The following is a 26452-nucleotide window of genomic DNA, read 5'->3' as shown; positions in this document are numbered from 1 at the left end:
ATGTGTGTGTGTGTGTGTGTGTGTGTGTGTGTGTGTGTGTGTGTGTGTGTGTGTGTGTGTGCGTGTGCGTGTGCGTGTGTGTGTGTGTGTGTGTGTGTGTGAGGCACGTGCCAGTCTGCCACCCCGGTGTATCTGAATAGGATGAATGGCATACAGGCTGTGAATCAGTATGAGCCCGGTCCTGGCAGGCAGACAGATAATGAGGCAGCAGCTTCATTGTTGGCATCAGATGACCCTGTTCAATAAAAGGTACAGGCAGTCAGCACATCTGACTTCCTCTGCTCTAGACTCACACTAACAGTGTTTCAGATCTGTACCTGATGTCCCAGGCAAAAAGAGGCAAACTTCAGATACTCTGTAGTTAAGAGGAATGGAGCAGTTTGGATAGCAATAAACCTATTTTAAAAAGTGCAGAATCTGCAGTGAAGCACTTTGTAAACCGTGTTTTTTAAAAGGTGCTGTATAAACAAAGGTATTATTATTATTATTACAGGTGTGGTACCACATTTTGGCTCTTGAAGTGTTCTGTTTTTTGTTAGAAGTCTATTTATAGACAAAGAAGAAATTAATTGACTTCAATGAATCTGTATAAAATAATTTTGAGATTAAAATTGAGTATTTGGACAAGGAATGTGCATGTGTGGTCAACTATATGATGACTATATGAACATTGTCACCCTCTCTAGTCGGCACTAGAATTACTAGTAAACAAATCATTAATGAATTTTGTTGTAAGTAGGGATACACGATATTATTTTTTTTGCCGATATCCGATATGGCGATATTTTACAACTCATTTAGCCAATTACTGATACCGATATTTTTTTCCCGCACACCTAATTGCAGTGATCATCAATTCCCTTCTGTATTGGAATTAGCGTACAGTATTATGGTGATACTCACTGGATCACTTTTGTTTTGTAATATTCATTTCCTGTGCAAAATAAGAAAAATACTTGATACTTAAAACTGCATATTTATTTATGACAAAATGTGCTTTCAAACAAAATTCATACAAAAAGATACGTCCTACTTAAAACTTGGATGATGCTCTCCCTGAGACAATCATAACAAAACCCACAACCAGGGCAAATTTGTTCAATTTCACTTTTGACATAGTAAGTAAACCTAACCTCTGTTCACAGGGAACATGTGAAAAGTGTAACTGTACAGCAATTAAACCCAAATTAAATAAAACGGTTTACTCTTTGACGGTAAATGTGCTTAATTAGTCAGCTACATGTACCTTACAGACTGCTGATTAAATTCAAATTTAACTTAAAACATGAGCCCAACATGTGTGCAGTTGCCCATTATTTTATCGGTTTATCATATCGGCGGATATTGGCACGTTGACCGATGTTTGATAGTTCACTTTTAATTCAATATTGGCCGATACCGATAACGTACAGATAATATCATGCATCCCTAGTTGTAAGCCCAAAATGCTGGTCATATGTTGTGTCTAACCTGTAGTGCAGCCACCTGCCACTAGCTGGGGCTGCAGCTCTACTTAGTGGTTACTGCTAGAATGTTATAGTGCTACCTGGATATAAAGCACGGATGAGGGTTAGCATCTTGTAGCGTTGGCAGTATTTTCATTCATAAAAAGGAATTAAAGTTGTATGTTTGCTATGTTTGGTTAAACTGGCATTTAACCACTCAATGGAGTAATGCGTAACCAGTGCAGGCATATGGACGTTAATGTGCAAGGTGGTGCAAGCTCTGCTATTGTTAGCCACACGTGGAAAACCAATTTGACATTGTTTACCTACAGGCTCTATGATCCCATGTTAAGCCGTGTTAAGTTTTAACCGGAGGTCCTCTCCTGCTACCCCAGAAGCCCCAAAAAGCTTTTGGTTTCTGCTGGTGGTAAGTGGCAGTGCTCCAGTTCCGCCTCCTGAAATTTCTCCCAGCTCAGACTACCTTAATTGATTAATTGGATGTTACTTTTATTGGAGCGGTTTGCATCAACCTGATAACTTCTCTTAACACTACTCATGGCACAATGTTTGCCCTCTTTGATTGCGTTTGTTATACGTCTGTTCATAAACAGATAGTTTAATAAAGAGTGATGATAGCTTCAGGGCCATGTCTCAGGTCGGATAGTTGGTGCTTTGTCCCGCTGTCAGCTGTGAGCTGTGTGTCTATGCAGTATTCAGGCTGTGTGTGAGTGAGTGTGTGTGGGTCAGCTGTTGATTTAGCTGTCTGCCGTAATCCTGTTACTTTCTCCAGGACGATGCCAAGTGGAACACACAGGTCCCAGTCTCTTGGTCTCATCCAACCTTTGTCCCTTAAAAAAATCCTCTCAGTGCTCAATGTTTTTAAATGGTGTCATCAGTGGAGAAAAAAAACTAAATTAATTGAAAATTTCTGAAATTTGCAAACCAACATCAAAACACAAATGGATAACCAAGCTGATTTTCCTTGCTATTATTCAAACAGCTGCCTAAGTTGTTATTGGTTTGTTTGAGGATATCATGATCAGAGTCCTGTTTCTTATCAAACCCCATAAATGATAATCAGAGACACGCCTGTTTGATTGTTACTATTGCAGTGAATGAAATGTCCTTTGTACTCATCCAAGATGTGAACAAGTAGCATGAAAATTCCTCTATGTTTTCCTGAACTAATACTATCCAAATATGACTGTAATTCAGTACACTACATGGTTAGTTTTTTCCAGTCATGTCTGCGACTTCCTTTGTGATCCATTTTTTCCCTTTTTTTTAAAAATTGAAACAAAATGATTTCAAGTCAGTGCTGTTGTGAGTCACCTACATGCTTTTACAATGAGGGGATGATAAAAAAAGAATATTTTTTTTACATACTGAAAATGTGAACACATTTTGACATACACACGTGTAATACATTCGAAAAAATACTGCAAATTATTCATATTAAATGTTTTAGAAAGGTAAGAAGTAGAATGAACAAAATTAGCTACATTAAAGGAGGCATGCCGGAAGTAGGGCTGGTCCTTTAGTAATATTATATAAATCAATATCAGACATTAATCTTCATGTACACATTTTTGTTATGTAATGTCACATAGGAGCTACAAAAAAATCCTCCTTTTCCGCCACCCACCTGGGATCGGGTCATGATGGCACCCAAGCGTGCCGGATACGGCCCTGGTGGTGAAGCTTTCAGCAGTGTGACTGCCCCCTGGTGGCTGACTGCAGTATAGGTCAAAAAATCCGTCTCCCCCATTCATTTGAATGGGGGAGCAGTCAAACTTTAAAAAATAAATACACGTCGTACAAATGTCTCTCACATCCGTATGCTGTGGTGATATGTAGTTAGTATGTGAGTGTTTTGTGTCCAATGCCTCTTTTTTCTGAAAAGTTTCTTTTTCGTTAGTTATTAGAGTTTAAAAAACGGGGTTTTACTTCCAGGTTTCATTTGATTCACAGCCGCCGTAGAACGAAACTTCAAAGGGCACACAGCGTCTTGTGACGTTACGCTGTAGGGCGGAGCTTATTACAAAGGCTTCACAGGCGCTGGCTGCACAATGGCAGCGCCCAGGAGAGGGATTTTTTGGCTTCAGAACTGTACAACGGGAAGAGGCGGAGCAACGCTGTCCATTTTTATTTACAGTCTATGATGGCACCTGACATCCCTCTTCACAGCAATGTTTTCCATCTTCTCTTTGGGGACCCCAAGGCGTTCTCTTGCCAGATGGGATAAATACCTCTGGATTTACCCCAACCTCTCTCCCCAGTTGGATCCACCCAAAAAATCAAAAAAAAAGAGACTTCTCTGAAGCATCCTAATCAGATGCCCGAACCACCTCAACTGGATACTTTATATGGAGTAGCCAATGTACTCCAAGCCCCCTCTGGATATCAGAGCTCCTATCACTAAGGATGAGCCTTGCCACCATCTCATTCTTTTAGTCATTGCTCAGACATCTCCTTAGCTTTGGTCTTAAACTGAAGTAATGAACAACAATATTTTGTAACTGATGGTGGGACTACAGGATTTGTTATAGCTTAAGTTAAGTCACCAGAATTCAGCTCAAATTTTTATGTTACATTTACAGGTGGAAGAATGAAACTTGCCTTTATTTATTCAGTGAAACTAAATTAAACATTAAGTGAAACAAGGTATTTTTCTTGCTCTTGGAAACATTAGAACAAATGCCTTTTTATGCTCTAATCAAAATTAATGTGTAAACTGATGTCATATGATCTTTTTATTTCTTGCTTGACATGTATTCTACTTATTTTTAGTCTTTTATATTACTCTTGTGCTGATATGGACCAATGGTCTGAAACATAGACTGCATAAATAATGGACGTAGTATCCGTGACGTCACCCATCTGTTCCTGAGCGCTGTTTTGAGGCCAATCAACGGCGGCAGCCATATTGGAAATGCAGAACTCAACCAGGCAGAGTGTGACGTAAAGGGGTGGAGTTTGAGCCTCCTAGCCAACAGCTATTTGTTCCCGTCCGGGAGTCAAGTCAGTTATGTCCTTATTTGGGCAAAAACTTGTAATCTCAATATCTTCTGAACCGTTGCGTTAGAAAAAAAATTCACCCCTGTACAGTGTGTGCCGATAAAGAAATTAGCTAAGTAGAGCCAAGCCATTTTTTGAACCAGGCATCTATTTATCTATCTATCTATCTATCTATCTATCTATCTATCTATCTATCTATCTATCTATCTATCTATCTATCTATCTATCTATCTATCTATCTATCTATCTATCTATCTAAATTGATACAGAACTTTATTGTATTTTATTGGGCCTATAAATGTTCTGATCTTATTTTAGTCTGTCAGCCGTTCTGCATAAAATATCTACTGAGCTAGGGTCTCTCTGTCAAAATGTGTTGCTATCATCCAGCACGTGTCGTCTTCTTCCAGATCAGAGAGTAAAAGTCACCAAGCACAGGGGCCACTGACACACTGACAGAGCCAGAAATAACAGTAAGGAGCTTGTCTGGCTGGATGCGATCTGAGGATTAACTTGAAGAAAGCTGCAAGCAGCACAGTGACTCCGTGCAGGTCTTGACACCATCTGTGGTCACGTGTCAGAGGAGGTTTGGTTTCCAGGGTGTTAGTTATTGTAAGCTCAGCTGTGTTTGTGACTGGTGTGGACAAGATGTGATGAGTATAAGTGGAAGGTGGTGCATGGAAGAAAAAAAACAAGTGCTGCTTGTTTTCACAATCTTTATAAGGCAGTATTATGAAACACTGTTAATTATACTAGACAAACGATCCCTGTGCAAAGAAGACTGCAACCCACACGAAGGTTTTGTGTTGTGTTTTTTTGCAGGAAATCTGCGTTGAATACACTGAACTGAAGTCTTTTCCAAAACATCTGGTATTTGTGTGTTTATTCTAGCAGGCTTTTTATTTTGCTCTCTTACAGGGAAATATTGTCTTTGTGTAGATATTTTGACAAATCTGTCTTGACCTTATATCTTCTTAAATTTGTAACATCTTAAAGAGGGACGTAGGACAACCCAGAAGTAAAACTGTAAGTTGTTAAGCAAGTCATTATCCCCTTATGTTTCACTCACAGGTGATATGTGTTCACCTGTGTGCATGACAGGACATGTTTAATTTGATCAAGTGTCGGCAATCAGCTATTGTTTCATCTGAGCTGAAGGCGAAAAGATGAGCTACAGTGTGCTTCATCTAGTTCACTCTACTTAAAGGGAAAGCACAAAAGGAAGCCCTAACTTTGGATTCCAGTTAAGATTTGCGTGAAACTTCTTGCAGATTGCTATTTGCTACCACTTATTTTTGTGTTTCCTTTAAAAACAGGAAGTCATTGCGGTGAAGTTTACAGTAACACGTACTAATGAATGTAAGAATGTCATGTTACATGGCATATCTGCAAGCTAACTTGTGGATCCTGCAGGAGAAAAATGATGTATACACCCACAAAAAAACCATAATATAAATCAACCCCAAGTGCATAATGCGTGCATTAGTAAGCATGTGCTTTAGTGATGGGAAGTTGGGCTCTTTTCAGAGAGCCGGCTCTTTTGACTCGGCCCTCAAAGAAGAGCCGGCTCTTTCGACTCCCAAATGACTCTTAATTTAGGATCTTTTGTAGCCATATATTTTACCTCAATTTTGCAAAAACTAATGGTTTGTGTGTTGAAAACCCTTTTACGTAAGGTGATTTTATGAGAAGCCTTATCATTGCCCAATTGTGTGTATTTATTCTGTTACAAAATCATTCTCACCCTGATCCTAGGGTTATGATTAGGGATAGGGTTGTGATTAGGGATAGGGTTGCGATTAGGGTAAGGGTTAGGGTTAGGATTAAGGTTTGGATTATGATTAGGGTTAGGGTTAGGATTAGGGTTAGGGTTAGGGTTAGGGTTAGGATTAGGGTTAGGGTTAGGGTTAGGATTAGGGTTAGGATTAGGGTTAGGGTTAGGATTAGGGTTAGGGTTAGGATTAGGGTTAGGATTGGGGTTAGGGTTAGGGTTAGGGTTAGGATTAGGGTTAGGGTTAGGATTAGGGTTAGGGTTAGGATTAGGGTTAGGGTAAGGATTAGGGTTAGGGTTAGGGTTAAGATTAGGGTTAGGATTAGGGTTAGGATTAGGGTTAGGGTTAGGGTTAGGGTTAGGGTTGGGATTAGGGTTAGGATTAGGGTTAGGGTTAGGGTTAGGATTAGGGTTAGGATTAGGGTTAGGGTTAGGGTTAGGATTAGGGTTAGATTAGGGTTAGGGTTAGGATTAGGATTAGGGTTAGGGTTAGGGTTAGGGTTAGGATTAGGGTTAGGATTAGGGTTAGGATTAGGGTTAGGGTTAGGATTAGGGTTAGGATTAGGGTTAGGGTTAGGGTTAGGGTTAGGATTAGGGTTAGGATTAGGGTTAGGGTTAGGATTAGGGTTAGGATCAGGGTTAGGGTTAGGGTTAGGGTTAGGATTAGGGTTAGGGTTAGGATTAGGGTTAGGGTTAGGGTTAGGATTAGGGTTAGATTAGGGTTAGGGTTAGGATTAGGGTTAGGGTTAGGATTAGGGTTAGGGTTAGGATCAGGATTAGGGTTAGGGTTAGGGTTAGGATTAAGGTTAGGATTATGATTAGGGTTAGGATTAGGGTTAGGGTTAGGATTAGGGTTAGGGTAAGGATTAGGGTTAGGGTTAGGGTTAGGATTAGGGTTAGGATTAGGGTTAGGATTAGGGTTAGGGTTAGGGTTAGGATTAGGGTTAGGATTAGGGTTAGGGTTAGGATTAGGATTAGGGTTAGGGTTAGGATTAGGGTTAGGATTAGGGTTAGGGTTAGGGTTAGGATTAGGGTTAGATTAGGGTTAGGGTTAGGATTAGGGTTAGGATTAGGATTAGGGTTAGGGTTAGGGTTAGGATTAGGGTTAGGATTAGGGTTAGGGTTAGGGTTAGGATTAGGGTTAGGGTTAGGATCAGGATTAGGGTTAGGGTTAGGATTAGGGTTAGGGTTAGGATTAGGGTTAGGGTTAGGAATAGGGTTGGGGTTAGGATTAGGGTTAGGATTAGGGTTAGGATTAGGGTTAGGATTAGGGTTAGGATTAGGGTTAGGGTTAGGGTTAGGGTTAGGATTAGGGTTAGGGTTAGGATTAGGGTTAGGATTAGGGTTAGCGTTAGGGTTAGGGTTAGGATTAGGGTTAGGGTTAGGATTAGGGTTAGGATTAGGGTTAGGGTTAGGGTTAGGATTAGGGTTAGGATTAGGATTAGGGTTAGGGTTAGGGTTAGGGTTAGGGTTAGGATTAGGATTAGGGTTAGGGTTAGGGTTAGGATTAGGGTTAGGGTTAGGATTAGGGTTAGGGTTAGGGTTAGGATTAGGGTTAGGGTTAGGGTTAGGATTAGGGTTAGATTAGGGTTAGGATTAGGGTTAGGATTAGGGTTAGGGTTAGGATTAGGGTTAGATTAGGATTAGGGTTAGGGTTAGGGTTAGGATTAGGGTTAGGGTTAGGATTAGGGTTAGGGTTAGGGTTAGGATTAGGGTTAGGGTTAGGGTTAGGATAAGTGTTAGGGTTAGGATTAGGGTTAGGTTTAGAACCAGTTCTAAATTTAAGCATACAGAACCAGAACCAAACTCATGCAAACAGAACCAGAATCAAACCAGAACCAAACCAGACCCGAACCAGAACCGAACCAGAACCAAACCAGACCCGAACCAGAACCGAACCAGACCCGAACCAGAACCGAACCAGAACCGAACCAGAACAGAACCAGAACTAGAACTGAACCAGAACCGAACCAGAACCGAACTAGAACCGAACCAGAACCAAACCAGACCTGAACCAGAACTGAACCAGAACTGAAGCGGAACCGAACTGAACCGAACCAGAACCGGACCAGAGCCGTACCAAAACCGAACCAGAACCGAACCAGAACCGAACCAGAACTGAACCAGAACCATACCAGACCTGACCAAGAACCGAGCCGGAACCGAACCGAACCAGAACCGAACCAGAACCGAACCAGAACTGAACCAGAAACGAACCAGAACCGAACCAGAACCAAACCAGAACCAAACCAGAACCGTACCAGAACCGTACCAGAACCGAACCAGAACCGAGTCGAACCAGAACCGAACCAGAACCGAACCAGAACCAAACCAGACCTGAACCAGAACTGAACCAGAACTGAACCAGAACTGAACCAGAACAGAACAGAAACAGAACCATACCAGAACAGAACCAGAACAGAACCGAACCAGAACCGAACTCAAGCAAACTGAACCAGAACCAAACTCAAGCAAACAGAACCAGAACCAACTCAGGTAAAAATAAACAGAACCAACTCAAGCAAACATTAACGTCCTCAGGTTGGCATTGAGAAAAATCAGATGCCTCAGCTTGGATGGGCTGATCCGATTTCTCCTCTCAGTGAGTATTTGCCCGGTCTTCAAGAAGACTCTCTCTGAAGGAACAGATGAAGCCAGGATACACAGCCTCCCCTCCATCACCTGTATCCTATATCCTCACATATGATTGGTCGCATGGCCGCCATGCTGACCAATCAAAACAAAGTTCTGCTGTGAGCAGAGCTGGGGCTGAGCACTATGCGAACTAAGTAGCGAAAGGAAAAATATTGGAGCCGGCTCTCTCTCGATGCGAGCCGGCTCTTCTGATTCACTATAAATCATCGGCTCTCAGAGCCGCAGCTTTTGATCATGACACATCACTAATGTGCTTAATCTGTGTTACAATTATGAGGGGGTACTTGGACAGTTTTCTCACCTGTAAGGGGTCCCTGACTCCAAAAAGTTTGAGAACCATTGCTCTAGCTAGCAGGAGTGCAAACTCCCGATAGTGAAAACAAACGGAACAAAAAGAGCGACACAGCTGCACAGAAACTCCAAGATGTAGACATCGCTGATCATAATAGACATCGCCATGCAGGAAGACAGTTTACATTTTTTTAAATCTCTGAGAGATCTTCAAATACAGAGTGCGTCTTTACACCGGTGCAATTTTTTCAGAGTTTACGGTAACTCAAATAAAAAAAAGTGACATTTGCTTTGTTTTATCTCGACCACTTAGCAGGATGAATATCATGATTAAGCAGGTATATTTTGAGTCTGAGTTGAGTTGAGTTGAGTTGAGTTGAGAAAAATTTGTGGCCATCTTTGTCATTCAGTTCTATTTAGGTCATTAATGCACTGATCCTCTGATCATTATTATTATTTAATTATTTCAGTAAGGCAGCTTCCTGATTCCTTTGCTGGCTCTGTTGTTTTTTTCTTAGCTCATTTTATATTTTTTGAGAAAAGAGAAAGCTGAGATGTTGCCCATCATTGTTACTTGGTTGCACTAATAAAGTGAAGTGTTGTACATCTGTGGTTGCATTATTCTATTATCAATTTGACATAATTTTTAAGTATGTAATAGATGATTTCATTGATAGCCATAGACTACATGTCTTTCAATGTAGACTTCCACCATTATATTGTATTTTTTTCTTTCCTATGTCTGTTATTGTTTTGTCTTATGTCTCTGTGTACTTGCACTTTTGAAAAATCTAAAAAAAAAAAAAAAAAAGGTAGAATTTTCCGGTCATGAGCTACTGCTAAGGCTAAAAAACTATTTTTATCAATTGTTTTCTTTTTTCTTTCTAAAATTTGCTTGAATAAAAGCAAATAGGAAGCAAACAAAGTATTTCAAATTAAACCTTGATGGTCACTATGAGGGTAGCAAAAGTGTTTCAGGATAACTTTTGTAACCTAGGAACAATAAGCGCAGATAAGAAGTGCCCTGTAACTGAGGTCATGGGTACTGCAAGCACAACAATGCAATCAGTGGGCCGCTGGTGGCCTACAGAGGCTACAGTCCTCGTTGCAGGGGTCGCCGGTTCAATTCCCGGCTGGTCGACCATTTCCTGCATGTCCCCCTTCACTCTCTACTCCCCACATTTCCTGTCTCTCTTCAGCTGTCCTATACAATAAAGGCAAAAAAGGCCAAAAACATAACCTAAAAAAAAAAAGCTATCCGTGAACACAGTCCCTAAATCATGAAAATCATCACATTTGACACATAGCAACTTTTATGTTGATGTAAAAAATCTAAAGTCTAACAACAATATGGCTCCTGTTTCATTGAATACATGGAGGCACACAGCCTGTTTGTGTTACCGCCTTGTGTGTTTTACCCTCTTTTTTTCTTGCATTAGTTAATTCCTTGGCTTGGGTTTCACTCTGTCTTTAACACTGTGTGGTGTTGAGTTCACATCAGTGAACAGTGAGCAGCAGCTGCTTTTGTTCACCAAAACAGAAGAACTTAACCTTCACAGAGACGCAAACACAGTGCTGTTACTCTCTACCGATAATGCTCGTCGTCTGCTTCTTTACCATCCACCTCCTAAAGTGCATCCAGGAGAACCTGAGCCACATCGCTCCCCAGGGACTGTGACACTGAACTGGGTTGGAGTCCCATTAGCCTTTCCCTCTTGGCTCCACTGGTCCACTTAACAGAGGCTTCATTGATCGAAGCTAACTACAGCCCTCTTCTCTCGTTTCCAGTCTCTTTATTGCATCCATCCCCACCTGGTTAGTCTGTCTCAACATTATGAGACACAAGAGCCACAAAAACACTAAATAAAGCCATATTTTGTGTGTTTTTTTGTGTTTGCTGATTAACATGTTGTTGCACAGGACTTGATCAGCAATAAAACTAGTAAAAAAATACTCTACTCTACATACATCAATCTGTCCTTCCTTTACATCTCTATTGACTAATACAGTTTTTTGAATTGAATTTGAAGTGAATGAACTCTCCCTTGTTTCCTCATGAAAAAGCAGAGAAACGAGAACAATACAAGAGTGTCAAGGAATGTCCTTCGGCCGTCTTAAGTACAGCTCTCTCTTTAGCTTTTCTCTTTTTTTCTCTACTTTTTACAGATGGTTTCTCATGCTCTCACTCCCCCTTTTTATTTGGTGTTGTTTCATGAAAGCTTACTCTCTTAATCAGGCGTTTGTGGATTTGTATGGAGAGGATTTTGATTGGCGTCAGAATGCCCTGTTTACAACACGCAAACATGTTCCCAGATTAAAAAAAAACGTTGTTACATATCCACATCTTGCTTGAACATTGTGTAAAAAAATAATCTCTATATTTCTGTCTTCTCTTTTCAACCTCTTCAGGTAATGAGTAATGGAAGTAGGGTCGGTGGTGCGTGCCGTGTTCGAGTTCCTCCCCAGCGTCTCAGAAGAGCTGCCACTCTTTACTGGTGATGTCATCGAGGTGCTCAGTGTCCTGGATGAGTTCTGGCTGCTTGGTAACAAAGATGGTGTCACAGGTAAGATAACAGGGTCAAAGTTTTATTGAGAAGACTGTGAAGTTTATTTTTTTCTTGAAAGAATGTGCACACTTTTTTTCCTCGTAACAATTCAATGGAAAACCAAAAGTAAAGGCTGTTGTAGCTTAATGAAGATGGTTGATTTATTGATCCATTGTTTCCTTGTTGAAGCGTTTGAGATCTTAAAATTGTTTGTGCTGGAAACAGGAGTGATGCTAGGGATTTTGGACCCCATGAAAAAAATACCACTTTAGACTTTTCCACTTAACTACCTCAAATGCTCTGATACCTATTTAGGCCTCTGTCAGTCATGGGCTCTGGTCTCCCCTATACAGCACCCTGGCTGAAAACAGAAAATAAAGCAGACTAGCATTGTTTTCCAATGATCAATAACATTTTCTGTTTTGTGATCCAGAATATGTCAACATGTGTTTGTAGTCATGTTGTATTGATGTATTCTATGTCTTTTAACTTTGATGGATTGTGCTGCTGCCGATCTTGGCCAGGGCACTCTTCTAAACATATGAATAATTCCTTGTTTACTTCCTCACATGTTTTAGTGCATTAAACTACAGGCACTGTCTGACCACCTGTAGAGTAAGTGTGCAGACTTTAAGTCAGGGGTGTCAAACTTGCGGCCCGCGTGCCAAAACCGGCCCGCCAGAGGTTCCAATCCGGCCCACATAACAACTCTGCAAAGTGAAAAAATTACAGAGAAGACATTAATTGCAATTTTTCAATAAAAGTAACTACTACTTCATATTTGTCCTCTTGGGGTCGCATAAAATCATAGTGCTGACGGAGCGCACCTGAACAGTGCTCCGGGACTTTTTTTTCTCAAAGTGAGAAAATAGATGACTTGCTGTTTGTATAATCCAGTTGAGATTCATAAAGACTTTTTAGAGCACTATAAGATGATCCATTAACTACTAACACTAGCACTACACCCCTGCATACAACACTGTCCAGCAAGCAAACTGTTCATGCTGGAGCTGAGGGGTCCAAAATAATCAACTTTACCTCGTTCAGTATTATAATCTATCTGTTCTTTTGCAGTAAACATTACACTCTGTGTCAGGTGAATGGGTAACCTGTGTGTTTGGTGTGTTCGCAGCAGGTTTCAGGGCTTAAAGAGTAAAATATTCTGCCCCACTATGAGACTCATCATGGTGAATAATACAACAGCTGTTTTTGTAGAAAGATAGCTCATTAAATGTGAACAATTTCAGAATGTACTTGTACTTTTTTGCACTAAAACAAAGGGAAAAATGTAGAGGTGTCATTATTTATAGGTTATTATGTTATGATTTTACTGGTCCGCCCAACATCGATCAACTTGGGCTGTATGTGGGCCCCTGAACTGAAATTAGTTTGACGCCCCTGCTTTAAGGCGTCATATGAGATGTAAATAAGAATGAAAAAAAAGTTTTTGCTCCCAAGCAGGGTGACAGTTGTGAATAATCCAGTAGAGCTTCTTTGGAAAGTTTGAATAATCGCGTGTTTAGGCATACTTCAAAAGTAACCGCTTAAAAAAAATGTTTGTTTCACTTGAAGCTCAAATTTAGATTGTGCAGAAGATCCTGAAAGACCACCCAGCACTCTGGTAAAGTTGTCTCTGAGATGTGCGTCGTTGTACCCTGGCTCTCTCTGCCCTTAAAGGGTCAAACTCACTGAAATCCACTGAAGTTTTCCAGGAGGCGAATGTGTCCAAAAATAAGGAAGGGGATTCCCTCAGAGGGGAAATGAGGATGTAAAGTGAGTGTAGTTCGCTGGAAAATTCAAGTGATATCAGACGCAGGAACGATTGAACTGTCTTTGTGACGAAAATAACTACATTTCAACGAATATGGATTACTGCCAGATTTGACCCTTGTACTGCTTGTGAAAAACATACACATATCAATATTTTTTAGAAAGTCTTTAATTATTAACTATAGTAAAACAAAAAGGGAATGTGTATGTCAATCAATCACTCAATTAAACTTTATTTATAAAGCGCTTTTCATACAATGACATTGTAACACAAAGTGCTGTACATAAAAACAACCTAAAATATAATAAATTAAGAAAAAGAACATTTCTTGTTCGATTGTCTGCCAGAACCGCTGGATTTTTCTACATGACATAGGCAGTGTGGGAGACTACCGGTTTCTGTCTTACACTTTGGACATTGTGGAGATAAATTTGGGTTAAATTTATGGCGAGATAGGGAGATATATGAGCTCTGTGCAATATCATTAATTGAACTGCTTTGTCTCCTGTCTGCAGGTCAGTTCCCCAGCACCTTTGTGGAAGAGATCACCATCCCCAGCACCAAACCTGAAGACAGACTGTACGTGTGCATCAACGATTTCAGCTCAGCCGAGGCGGGTAACCTTCAACTTAAGAGAGGTACAGAAATACAGGACACGATGACGTTTTGATACAATGATTGAAGCATGAATCACTCCTTGTGATTATTATATCAGAACACACATGGGCTTTGTTATCTGGTATTTTGTAAGTTGTACAAGATACTGGATGTAACACAAACCAGCCACTTCGTTTTAAGTAGCACTTCTGTTTTTCTAATGGCTCATGTTTCCTTACTTAGACTAATGCTGCTTGTTGATGTCGCTGTGCTCAGGTAAACTGTTTGTTTTGTGTTTTAGTGTACTTGAATTGTGACCTTACTCAAGCCTTGCCTCTGCTTCTGAGACACTCTGAAGTTGAACATAATGTTTTCTGCAATTCAATTTCATTATAACAGAATATTATTTGTTTTATAAAATAAGTGAAAAACAAAATGTATCCTGCAAATCACACTGTAGCAAAGCTTGCTCTTACACACAGAGTTCCTTGCAGGAGCTCCGTTATTAGCTTAAATTTCTAATTTGTGATAAGTTTAACAAAATGAGAATATTACTACATGTAAAAACGCTTACTCACAGTAAAATGTATTTAAACTGCATCAGGAGCGCAGTCTTTTACAGTTATACCTATCTGTCCTCTCATGGGGTTGCTCTTGATCTAGGGCTATTGGATAATTTCACTGTAAAGTCAGAGGCTTCACTTTTCAGTGCTGAGGTATGTTTTAATGCCATTTTGGAAGAGAAGTAAAACAGATAGGTATTTATATGTGACATTACAACGATCAAACAAATAAAAATAAACCTGTACACATGTCCAATGGGAAATGTATAGAACACGGGGTTCCCAAAGTGTGGGTTAGGACCTTCCTGGGGGGCGCCAGACACAAATGGGGGGTCGTGAGATGTCTTCCAGAATGTTTTTTTTTTTTTAGTTATCTAAAAATAGAACATTTTACACATTATAGTAAAAAATATCGACAAAAATAGTACCTAACCTTGAAATGAAACCTTGAAAATAGAAAATGTAATGAGTTTTCTGCCTTTCTTTGTTGCCAGATGACTCCTAAGTTTATGGTTAGTGTACAGTTAATTATCAAAAGCATCAGGAGCAGTAGGTTAATTAATAACAGCAAAGGAAACACAGCTACATGCTCATATAGGTAGGGTCACTTTCTGCAGACCAGTTAAATGAAGCCACATTAAATCACTTTGAGGAACAGTGGAGGTCGCGAGTCCTTGGCATCTATATTTTGGGGATTGCAGGCTGAAAAGTTTGGGAACCCCTGGTATAGAAGACACAATACACTTTCCAAAACTCCCCACTAGATGTCCCCAAATGCCAAACCTACACAGACCTTCCCACTTGACAGTTTGTTTTTCTTCTACATTCCTGAATTGTTTCACTCTTTTACAGTACTCTCTCTGTGTGTGTGTTTTCTTCTGATTTTTTATCTATAACACCGTCAGGCATACAACAGTGATGTTTGCAGAGATCCTTTAAATGGGTAAAACTTTTCTCTTCTGTTTTAATGTCCTTAGAAGAGCTAGTACTAGTTTTAGTCATAGCAATAGTTTAAGTGTTGTTTTCTGGCTCGTGCATGCAGAGGATGTCTGCTTAGGTCCAGACATATTTGTTATACAACAGAAACTCAACACTCTGCTCTTCAGTAGATTTGAGATTGTCAAATATCTTGTCCAGATTTACCGGACGGCAATTTCCTAATTTTGTTGTGTCACTGATAATATAACATTCCTGGCTCAAATGAAAAATAGGAAAAGTATTTACTGGCCACTTGGGGAGCTTAAATGTTCATTTCCAGTAGGATTTTCCATGGTCCATATTGGCTGTGATCCAGCTTTGGTTCCAGACACAATGGGAGGTGGAGCTGCAGGTCTTTGGAATGTGACCCCCATGACTCCTGAAGGACCAGTCAACACTCCCATAATTCCTGATTCTCCTGATATATTAGTGGCGGTGCTGACCCTTGTACAGTTATTAGAAATTCAATAACAAAATAAAACAAAAATAACATAATACGCACATCAGTAGGAACCAAATTATTGAAAATACCTGTGAGGGTTAGAATCCCCCACCCCCACCCCCCCCCACAATGCCTGTCAGCTTACATCAAGTTGCTTACATGTGATTTTTTTTATTATGTATTTTTCCCCAGCAGAACAAAAAGGAACAAGTCTACCCCAAAGCTTTCTGCTAGACACACTTATAAAATATAAACAACATACAATCATTGTAGATTGATAGAGCAACGAGCAGGATGGATTATCTCTGCTGTCACTACCTTTACCAGTTAGTCTACGTTGTGAAGCTTTATCTTTTTTAAACAAAGTTTATTCATGAATTTTTCAATACAACAGTAGTAATTCACAGTGATGACATATACTTATTAGTAGAATCCCCTACCACCCCACCCATGGTAACATTTAGAGGGAATACAACTTAATATCAAAACATTACAATAGAATGAAATAAAAACATATGAATAAGATAATATTAATAGAATAAATATTATGAAATACAATAAATAAAGTGAAATAAATACATAAAATAAATAAAGTGAAATGTTATGGGTTAAAATTAGTACACCATTATCTAGGGCATAAACAAGCACTGAAAGACAAAAAAGAGGGGAGCAGCAAAGGGGCATCTCAAGGGTACCTGCAGTTTGATTCATATGCCTCTTATTACTTACAATGACATGAAAGGTTACTCATCCACAAAATGATCAGGGCTTAAAACATCAACATGAGAGCGGCCCTTTATCTTTTTAACTGAAATAACACGTCTAGTATGAAAATAAAAAGACCTGAGAACAAGTGGGAGAATCCAGAACATTGACATCATTTTTTTCCCTGCTGTAAGAAGCTTTTAACTGGTTAATAGATAGGCAAAAATGAATTATTTTGCCTCAATATGACCTACCAAAGAAACCAAGACCATCAGCCCTAAGATTCAGTATGTCTGTTCAGGCATCTTAAATTGTTTAGTCTGCAACCACCAGGCCTGTGTCAGACAAAGCACACTCTTTCAGGCCAAGCATTCACAGATGAGGTAGCCTTCAAATGTATGAACAGGACAGCATCAGCAAAGAGAGAAGTTGTGGCATTTTTTCCTCCTGGGCTGCCAAAATCTTCATACACAGCATACAACAGCTCCTTCTAATGGGATTTGCATCAATAAAATGAATACTTAATATGATTCCCTTTGTTATTGGTATCTTTAGGTGATGTCGTTGTTGGGGAGGCAGGAGGGTCCATGGACCTTGGTGAAACCTGGCAGCGTGGTTGTAATGCCTGGGGCATCCGTGGCCTCTTCCCCACATCATGCGTGAAGGAACTGCAATTGTCCGGCCGCTCCAGGCAGCTGTCTGAACGCTCAGCCCAGGCCCAAGCTTCAGAGCTCCCTCCTTACGCCCTGGGCCAAGCCCGGGCCCTTATGAACCTCCATGCTCAGCTAAACGAGGAGCTGGACTTTCGCGAGGGGGACTTGATTATGATCACTGGTCTGCCAGAGCCAGGCTGGTTCCAGGGGGAGCTGGAGGGCCGCCGGGGCATCTTTCCTGAAGGGTTTGTGGAGCTCCTGGGTCCCCTCAGGTCTCCTCAGGAGCCGATGGATTGTCAGTATTTGAGCAATGCTTCAGAACAGTATTGCTATGAGGACGCTTATGATGCAGGAGAGGGGACTGAGGAGGAAGGAGAGACTTTTCAGAAAGAAGAAGAGGAACAGAAAGAAGCCGTAGTTGAAGAAGAAGAAGAGGAGGAGGAGGGTGGTGTGTATGCAGTGGCACAGTATGAGTTTCGAGCGATGGAACCAGGCGAGTTGGACTTCGACACAGGAGATCGCATTAGACTTATAAGCACTTTGGAGGATGGTTGGCTGGAAGGTGAGATTGGAGGAAGACGTGGTATTTTTCCTCATCGTTTCGTCAAAATGGAAGATAATGGGCAGCAACCCACAGAAGAAACACATATTGAACCTGAAGAAGACAAGGACAATAGCTCTACCTCTGATTATAGCTCGGGCCGATTATGCCCCAATGAATCAGAGACTGATACAGACTGGAGTACATACGAGGATCATACAGTTTGGGACCTGGACTACTTCGAGAGGACGGAGGAGCAGAGGTGGCAAAGTGAGAACAGAAGTACTGGAGATCAAACTACCAACAGAACACAACAAGATGGGGGTAGGAGGCCAGAGGCTCAGCCACGTAGACCTTCTGCTCCAGTGCAAAGACGACCAGAGAGACCTAAGTCCACTCCTCCAGCACGACCAAGACTCCCAGCACGGCCTAGCCTGCCTGCGCGCAACCATAGGAACCGTGGTCCATCTTCTGGGACAAGCAGATCTGGCTATACCAATGGAAACTCTCAATCCTCACGTCCCAAACTTACCCATAGCCTTACCCTTCCTAGAACTCAGCCCGGTTGGTCTAAAGATAGCAGATACCATCAAAGGCCAACATCAGATGGTTCCACCACCAATAATGGAACTTCAAGTCTCGGCCAGGTGCTATTTAACCTTGCCGAGGCCCATGTGCAGAAGAAACTGTCTCGCCATGCTAGTGTCAGTGATGCAGATATGATGATTGGTAGTTCGGAAAGGCACCAACGTTCCCAGCAATCAGCGTGTAGCTCCAATGGTTTCGCTCCAACATCCATGACATTAGATGCCATGGCAATGTCAGCAGGTGACTTGGAAACCAAATTGTCCCAGCAGCTTTTTGAATTTGAGAAAAGCTTGAACACTTCTTACAGTGATTCCAACATGAGCTCTAGTGCTCCAAGGGAAGCAACTTCTCTTGATGATCCGAACCTGCAATCCCAAGTCTTGCGCCACTTTTCTATTCTGGACTTCAACAACGAATGTGATATCATCCGAGGCTCCTCTCACTCACCTGTGTCCCACCTCTTGCAGACAAACTCTGCCAACTCCTCACTAGAGAGGTGCAGGACCCTCCGCCCTCCTCCTCCTCGCCCTAGACTCCTTCGTCCCCAAGCCCCACCTGCGTGCAAACCTGCCCGCCCTCCTCCACGTCCCCCTCCTCGATTCCCGAGACAAAACACTGCTCCTCCAACCAGCAACTCCTACGGCAACAACCACATCTTCTACACCCCTGACGAAGCAGACGCAAACGTCTTCGACAGGCAGACAGAGTTTGGTGACCTTGCAGCTGCTCAGGAACATGAAATACAGTGCCAGCTGGAAGCGGAGAAAGAGCTGGAGAGAGAGATGGAGTTGGAGAGGCAGAGACAGAGGGAAGAGGAGGAAAAGTACCAGCTGCTGCTACGGTTACAAGAGGTTGAGAATGACATGGAGGCATACTCGCACACAGCTGAGGAGCTCCGGACCATGCTGGAAGAAGAGGAGGATGAGACGGCGCGCATGCAAGCCCTGGAGAATCTGGAGTTCTGCAACTACACGCTGGAGACGCTGGCTTTGGAACAGCAGCAGCTACAAGGTAAGATGGGAACTGGGAATGGGAGAAGTATCATGGGACCTTTTATCCCTTTGTTGCTGCACACAAACACAGCTATCTGGATTTGGGTAGCCTTGATTGGATCTAAACTGAGACTTTCACCAACTGGGTTTGACCCAGCACTGAACCCTTTAATGTTTTTTTGCTTGGAGGTGACAAAGTTTGAACTAAGGAACACTTCAAGTTTCTAAATACATATGTATGAGATGAGCATGCTTTACAATTCTGTTAATTAACTAGTCAATTAACAGGATGCCTCTCTGATTTCAGTTCTTTTACAAAGGACTGAAAGAGGATTAGCTTTTTTTTCAATATTTGTATTATAAATTCCAAAACATTGGCCTGAAACTTTTGATTGTGACAAAAAAGTTAACAAATGAACACCACTTTGGAATTAGAAAATTAAGAATTACATTTTCTTACCTATTTATTTATTGTACTAGATATTTTGCAGAATTCTTGATATTAAATAATAACTTCCATCCGTAGAGCCAACCAAATGACTTCATTTATGACTGTTAAAATTGAGTCACCAAACCTTGAGTCTGAGTCGAGTCTCCAGTCCCCAATGTTTAAGCTGGAGTCAAGTGTGATTCATCAAAGAAAAATCTGAGTTGAATCCGTGTTGAGTCCTGGTTACCTCAGGATTAATGAGGAGTATCGTTATTTCACTCTAGACTTTTCAATGTGAATTATGAACCTGATTGGATTGTGTTGGACCATTACTGTGAGCTAGCATCTTGCTAACAATAATGTTTTCAACAGTCCAAGTAGCATCAGCATCCCACCTACTAGGGTTCATCCTGGACAGGTCTGTCAGAGGTGGAGCTTGTCTCTGTCTTCCGCTCGAAAAACAAGTCACATGAACGTGCATGCAGGTGAACACACGCCAGCTGTGCCCTGCTCGAAACTGGATAGATGATAAAGATCTTTTTTATAAGAATACAAACAAAAACAATTAAACTGTGTCTATTAATAACTAGAGTCCTCCTTTTCATCTACCAAGTCCTGTTGCTGGACTTGCTCAAGTCAGAGTTTAAGCTGTTTGAGTCCTGGACTCGAATACTACAACACTTCACTCTATACAGTTCAATGTTGACATGAACATTCAAGTAACTTAGAGAAACTAAGCCAATATGTCAAAGATCATTATCAGACCTCATTCCTCAATTATTATGCCGAGGGTTCTCCAATCAACATTTTTGAATCCACAAACCACTAAGCTGCATTAGCGCAAGTTGTTGGATCAAGCAGTGCAGAGACTAAGATAGATAGATAGATAGATAGATAGATAGATAGATAGATAGATAGATAGATAGATAGATAGATAGATAGATAGATAGATAGATAGATAGATAGATAGATAGATAGATACTTTATTCATCCCCAACAGGGGAAATTCGGGTGTCCAGCAGCATCGAGTGTGTGCCATACACAACCAAGCACTCTCAAACTGATCCACTAGAATGTCATTCACTTGATGTCATATAATTCCTCTGCAGCCCTGACGCCTGCAGGTTAGTGTAAAAGTAATTTCAGTTCAGTGAGGACAAAAAGTAATATAGCAGGAGTTTAAAAATCATCATCACTGCTTACCAGATTACCTCTTTGACTCGTAATACTGATCCTGACACACACACACATGTACACAAACATGCATGCACAAACACTCGCAGGAACACTAGTTATTCAAAGTCCTTGGTACCAAATGCAAACAAGACATCCCTGTTTACCTTCAACAGTGATCAGCGGAAGAAGGATTGTGTATTTATAATAAGAGTTATCATAACATGCTTCATAACTGCAGTGGTACATTATGTGCAAAGCTAAATTTGCTTTGTCCCGTTTCAATGCTGATTTACACAAGGAGAGCAGATTTGGCAGGATGCATTTAGTTCCAAGGTTAAAGGTGGAGCAAAAGAAAGTAATTTATCTCCAGTTTGGTATCATTTTCATCAGGTAGACTTTAGTTAAACTATGTGTGAAATGTCTTTCAAATCTCATTAGGCATGACCAGTCATTTTTTTAAACTGTACATGGTAAGACAATATTTTTTCAAGTCTTACCAGTCACATAAAACCAAAGATGATGATGTGAGAACCTGAGTCTAGATCTCACAGCAGCTTTCTAACCAATTTTTCAACTTATCCCAATGCAAATTAATAATCATCCAGAGGAATGAAACAGTTTGAAACACAAGAAGAATTTAATAGGCTCAGATTTGTTTTGCCATCTCATACTGTCTTGGTTGTACAGTGTCGTCTCAGGCAGCACAGCACTCTTTCACATAGGTACGAAGTGCATTCCACATATCACGAGAGGGTAAGCAAGGCACATGTGCCTCTGTCTCTTTTTCCATCCTCTCTCCTTCTTTTAAGTCCCTCTCTCTCTCTTTCTCTCCATCCAAATTTCCAGATTTTCCTCACTCTGCACCTTTCATACTTTTCCTCCATCATCACTTCCTCTTTAAAAACAGTGAAGAGAAGGACTACATTTGGTGTGGGTTTTTGGTGGACTCTCACTCCGGTGGAGAGAGACAGGGCAGGGCATGGCCAGAGTGCGGCCCAAAGTGTGGTTGTGGCGAGCTGTGACATGGCCCGTGGCTCACCTCTCCACACTGGTTGGACTCGCTTGGGAGGCCAGGTCCAACAGAGGAGCAGGTAGGCTTGAATTGAAGCATTCAGTGCTGCTGTTTTTAGACAGAACTTATGGCCACAACAGGGAAAAGCTTTCTGCAACTGATCTGGCTTATTGAGTCATTGCAGTTGTTTGGTTTTGCTTTTGGCAAGAGCACTTTCTAGAGGAAGTACGAGAGAAATGTGAATAACTTGGTGGTCATTTTGTATTCTTTATATGTGCTAAGAAAATAAATCGTAGTTAATTTACAAAAGTATGGTCGAAAAGAAAAACTGTCCCAAAACGTGTCATTCTTAGAAAGTTTGACAGTGTGTTAATTAAGTTAATATGCTTTTGTTCACAAATACGTCTGTGCTGTGTACAACATACATTTAAAAGCTTTTTGGTGTTCTTGTTTAGAATTTTGAATACAGTTGGGCAGTGGTTCTTCACCTCTCTAGCTTCAGGACCCCCCACCCTCTCTCTACTTAATGGCATTTGTTACCCACATTTCTGAGATTTTGTCCTCTAATGATGGGTGCCCACCATAGACTGTATAAAATATGGACGTAGTATCCATGACGTCACCCATCTGTTTTGAAGCCAATTGATGGAGGCAGCCATATTGGAAATGCGGAACTCAACCAGGCATAGTGTCAGGTAAAGAGGCGGAGTTTGAGCCTCCTATCCAGCAGCTATGTGTTCCCGACCGGGAGTCAAGTCAGTCATGTCCTTATTTGGGCAAAAACTTGTAAGCTTAATATCTTCTGAACCGTCGTGTTAGAAAAAAATTCACCCCTGTACAGTGTGTGCAGATAGAGAGATTAGCTATGTAGGGCCAAGCCGTTTTTTGAACCAGGCTATAAACATGTTTATTAATACGGCAAGGATTGTCTTTTTTCCATTCATGTCTATATGGTTTCCAGTGTTTCTGCAGCCAGCCTCAAGCGGATTCTCGATGAATTGCAGTTTATAACACTTCCGCATTGGACTCATATTTTTAGACCAGAGGTTGCCGCTTGGTGCCAACCAGCATTAAAGTGCATGGAGACCACCTTCTGTGTCGGAGTGTGATTGGACTACCCTACTACCTCAACAAGAACACACAGTTATTCACTTTTTTCATGCTTTTTACGTCGAATCCAGAATTTTCACTTTTGTCATGATTTTCGTGTCTATAATAAGGGTCGAGCATGTGATAAATCAACAGATTCAAGAATGCTCATTCATTTTCGCACAGTTTTCTTAACATTTAACAGCTGTTCTTTATAGCTGTCTTTACATAGCTATGTTCACTAAGACGGCACCAATTAATTGGAGGGTGGCTGATAGTTAGCTCGAGCTTCTTCTGATTGACTAAAAATGATGTAAAAACACAACCATCATACTCAGGATTCCACCCAGTAAGTAAAGTGTATACATGCTGAGTGAGCCAGCATGGCTTGATTTCATGTGTTTTTTCTTGTATTTATTGTAAAAAATTCAGACTTCTGTATTGTGTTCAGTATGACTGCTTACATTGAAATGAAAATGCACTTTATTGTGCTGCTCTAATTCAACAACAAACAAAAACATGGCTCCTTTAAGATCTGTTTGGATGCATTAAGTGGGATTGAGTTGTCTCGAGGGGCACCGAGTCAATGAAGGCAGTGTTTGAAATCAGTTAGTGGGACCTAGCTCATTTTCATAGTGCAGCATTACATAATAACTTATTATTTTTATCATAAGACCAGTAAAATTGGATTTTAGAGTATTATTCTTGAAATTAGCAAAAACACTGTCTGGATATTATCTATAGTCTCTTTGTAATTATTTTATTCTATGATGTTGCACACTTTAATTCCATGTAATGGTTTTGAATGAATGAACATCAGTGACTAGATTTTACTATCTTAATGGTAAAACCACAGGCACTGATATCTGCCTGACAGGAAGTATTTGCATCAGTGTTTTGACTGCAGAGCTCTTTTATCTGTTACTATTACAAATGCAAAAAGGAATCAAATCCGTTTTCACACTGAGGTGTCTTTGTATTTTTAACATATCCCGATTTTTTTAGTAAGTTTTAGTTCTATCCCCTTCTGTTTTTGGCAAATTGAAACGTTTTCTCTTACTTAGCCAAGTTTCTCAATGATCAAAAACAGATTATCAGACTTCACAGTTGAGGCTATTGTTCGCCTCCTCTAAGCTCGTCTTGCTAATGTAATCCCATTACCACTGGAAGATTCAAGCTATTACAAGTGGCTGCTTTTCCTTTAATCTTGTTTGTCATTGTAGTAAAACGGTAATTTAATAAGGAGTAACATTGTATGTTTATTCTCTTGATGATTTTTGTTGCGTTCCTGTTATCTATCCTATTTCAATGTTAACAAGTGGCTGAATCTCATCTGTATGTCTGTCAATCAAAGGAATCTGCCTGGGGTCAAGCTCCAGGTTTCTCTGAGGGTCATGCAACTACATAGTTTCCATTCACTCCAGACACTAGAAAAGTTCTCACACCCTCTTTTCAAAGTCATAAAATTAGTCATGCAATCTCAGTTTCTCTTTGATATGCGTGGCACCGTCAGAGGTGGAAATGGACCGAGATTTGTTCGAGTTCCGGGAGCCAAAACTGCTTGAAATGCAGGATGTTAGATATGATAATAATCAACATATTAGTCTGACACAGATGTTTTTTGTTGGACATGTTAATAGGATGTTATGCTTCCTTTTGTTTCTCATGTAATAATTGTACGTAATAAGAAGAGTAAATATCAGCATAGTTTCAGGATCTTTGTTGCAAAAAATGTGTTTGTCATCCTCTTGCTATGTACACGCGCTCTTTCAGGAGTACGCTCAGTGGTTTTGCAGGGTGTGTTCCTGAGTGTAACATTTAGAAGACAATAGAAGCTTATTGTTGTAAGGCAGGGAGTTATTTCAACATGGAGGCTCGGCGAAGAAAAACCCCTTTGACTCTCTGACTGTATCGAACAACTGAGTGCTGAATCCTGACCAAGTGTCCAGTACAGCAAACGACAGCACAACAAATTGTATCTAGTTTTAATTGTTACCTAATTTGCAATTTAAAGTACGTACAATTTAAAGAACATGAAAGCTACTCTGTGCTAAGATTAGTCCTTATTGACCTTGAAAAAAGTGATACAGTCAAGCTTAAAACAGACAGAACCCACCTTACATGCAAATACAGCAGTACACATACTTTGAGACAGCTTTTTGTTTTTGTGGAACGTTCAAATAATACTCAGTACATACTAGAGGGACCGGTTTTCTCCACGAGAGAGCTGAAGTGTGACATGAGGGATGGAGATAAGCAAGGAAGGCTGTTTCCTGTGTGTTGCTGTTGGTCTGATGATATGCACTGCAAAAAAAAAATGAACTCTCATTCATATAAAACACACTGACATGAAGAGTCCAGATATCAATCTTATTACAAGATTTTACAAGCCAAAAATAAGGATGGAATGACATTAATAAATAAAAATGGCGGCAAAAGCATCACCCAGAATCTTCTTGATAAGTATTTTGAAATAAGCATTACATCTTGTTTCAGAAAACTTATCAAGAAAGCCATGTTTACTTAATACAATCTATCAAGTCATTCATTTTACATCCTGCACACCACACAACATGCAAAAAATATACATGTATTTGCAATGTTTTGGTACTACACCTCCATCAGAAAAACAATTTGCAGAGAAAGGCAGAATATCTTATAAAGGGTGTGGCTATCAGTCAGCATCTGATCCGTATCACAGCATCAGATGTGGGTTAATAAGGTGGAAAACTTTTCTCACCCTTAGTCAGGTAGGGATGTTTTTTGGGAATGAAATAAGAAGGATAAAAGGAAGGAGGGGGTTGTTGGATTTTTAGTTCAGTTATACTAAAGCAATGTTTATTTAAAGGAGATATATCACAAGTTTGTGATGTGCATGTATGAAAACCATAGATGGAATAATCAAGATGATGTTCTGTTTAACAAGCTTTGCTATTTACTACTGTATATCATGAGTACAAAAAACATTACATTATTTGATCATGTAACAAGGATACAACTCAACAAAAAATTAAATACTCTTATCTTTTGCTGTCGAATTGCATGCTGTAAGACATTTCCAGGGTGTGAAAAAAAAAATCTATTCTTTCTTCAAAAAAAGTTTTCAAAATATTGCTCTAACCTACAAGTTAACCACATTCATCTAGGGATGCACCGATCCTACTTTTTAGGTCCCAATATCAATATCGA

General features: G+C 40.4%; 1 protein-coding gene across 2 annotated transcripts in view; it reads left to right on the top strand.

The window, feature by feature from the left end:
- Positions 1-26452, top strand: part of dnmbp (dynamin binding protein) — a 67948-nt gene that overhangs the window by 9874 nt on the left and 31622 nt on the right. For both annotated transcript variants that reach the window (XM_034707373.1, XM_034707374.1), the window contains exons 2-4: positions 11590-11744; positions 14013-14135; positions 17338-19575. In XM_034707373.1, coding sequence (XP_034563264.1) covers positions 11600-11744; positions 14013-14135; positions 17338-19575 — 2506 coding nt within the window. In that variant the 5' untranslated portion in view covers positions 11590-11599. The remainder of the gene's footprint in view (positions 1-11589; positions 11745-14012; positions 14136-17337; positions 19576-26452) is intronic.

This window comes from Notolabrus celidotus, chromosome 18, assembly GCF_009762535.1.
Source record: "Notolabrus celidotus isolate fNotCel1 chromosome 18, fNotCel1.pri, whole genome shotgun sequence".
NCBI lineage: Eukaryota > Metazoa > Chordata > Actinopteri > Labriformes > Labridae > Notolabrus > Notolabrus celidotus.
Note: the sequence above shows the minus strand (reverse complement) of the source record. Positions and strands in the feature narration are given on the sequence as shown.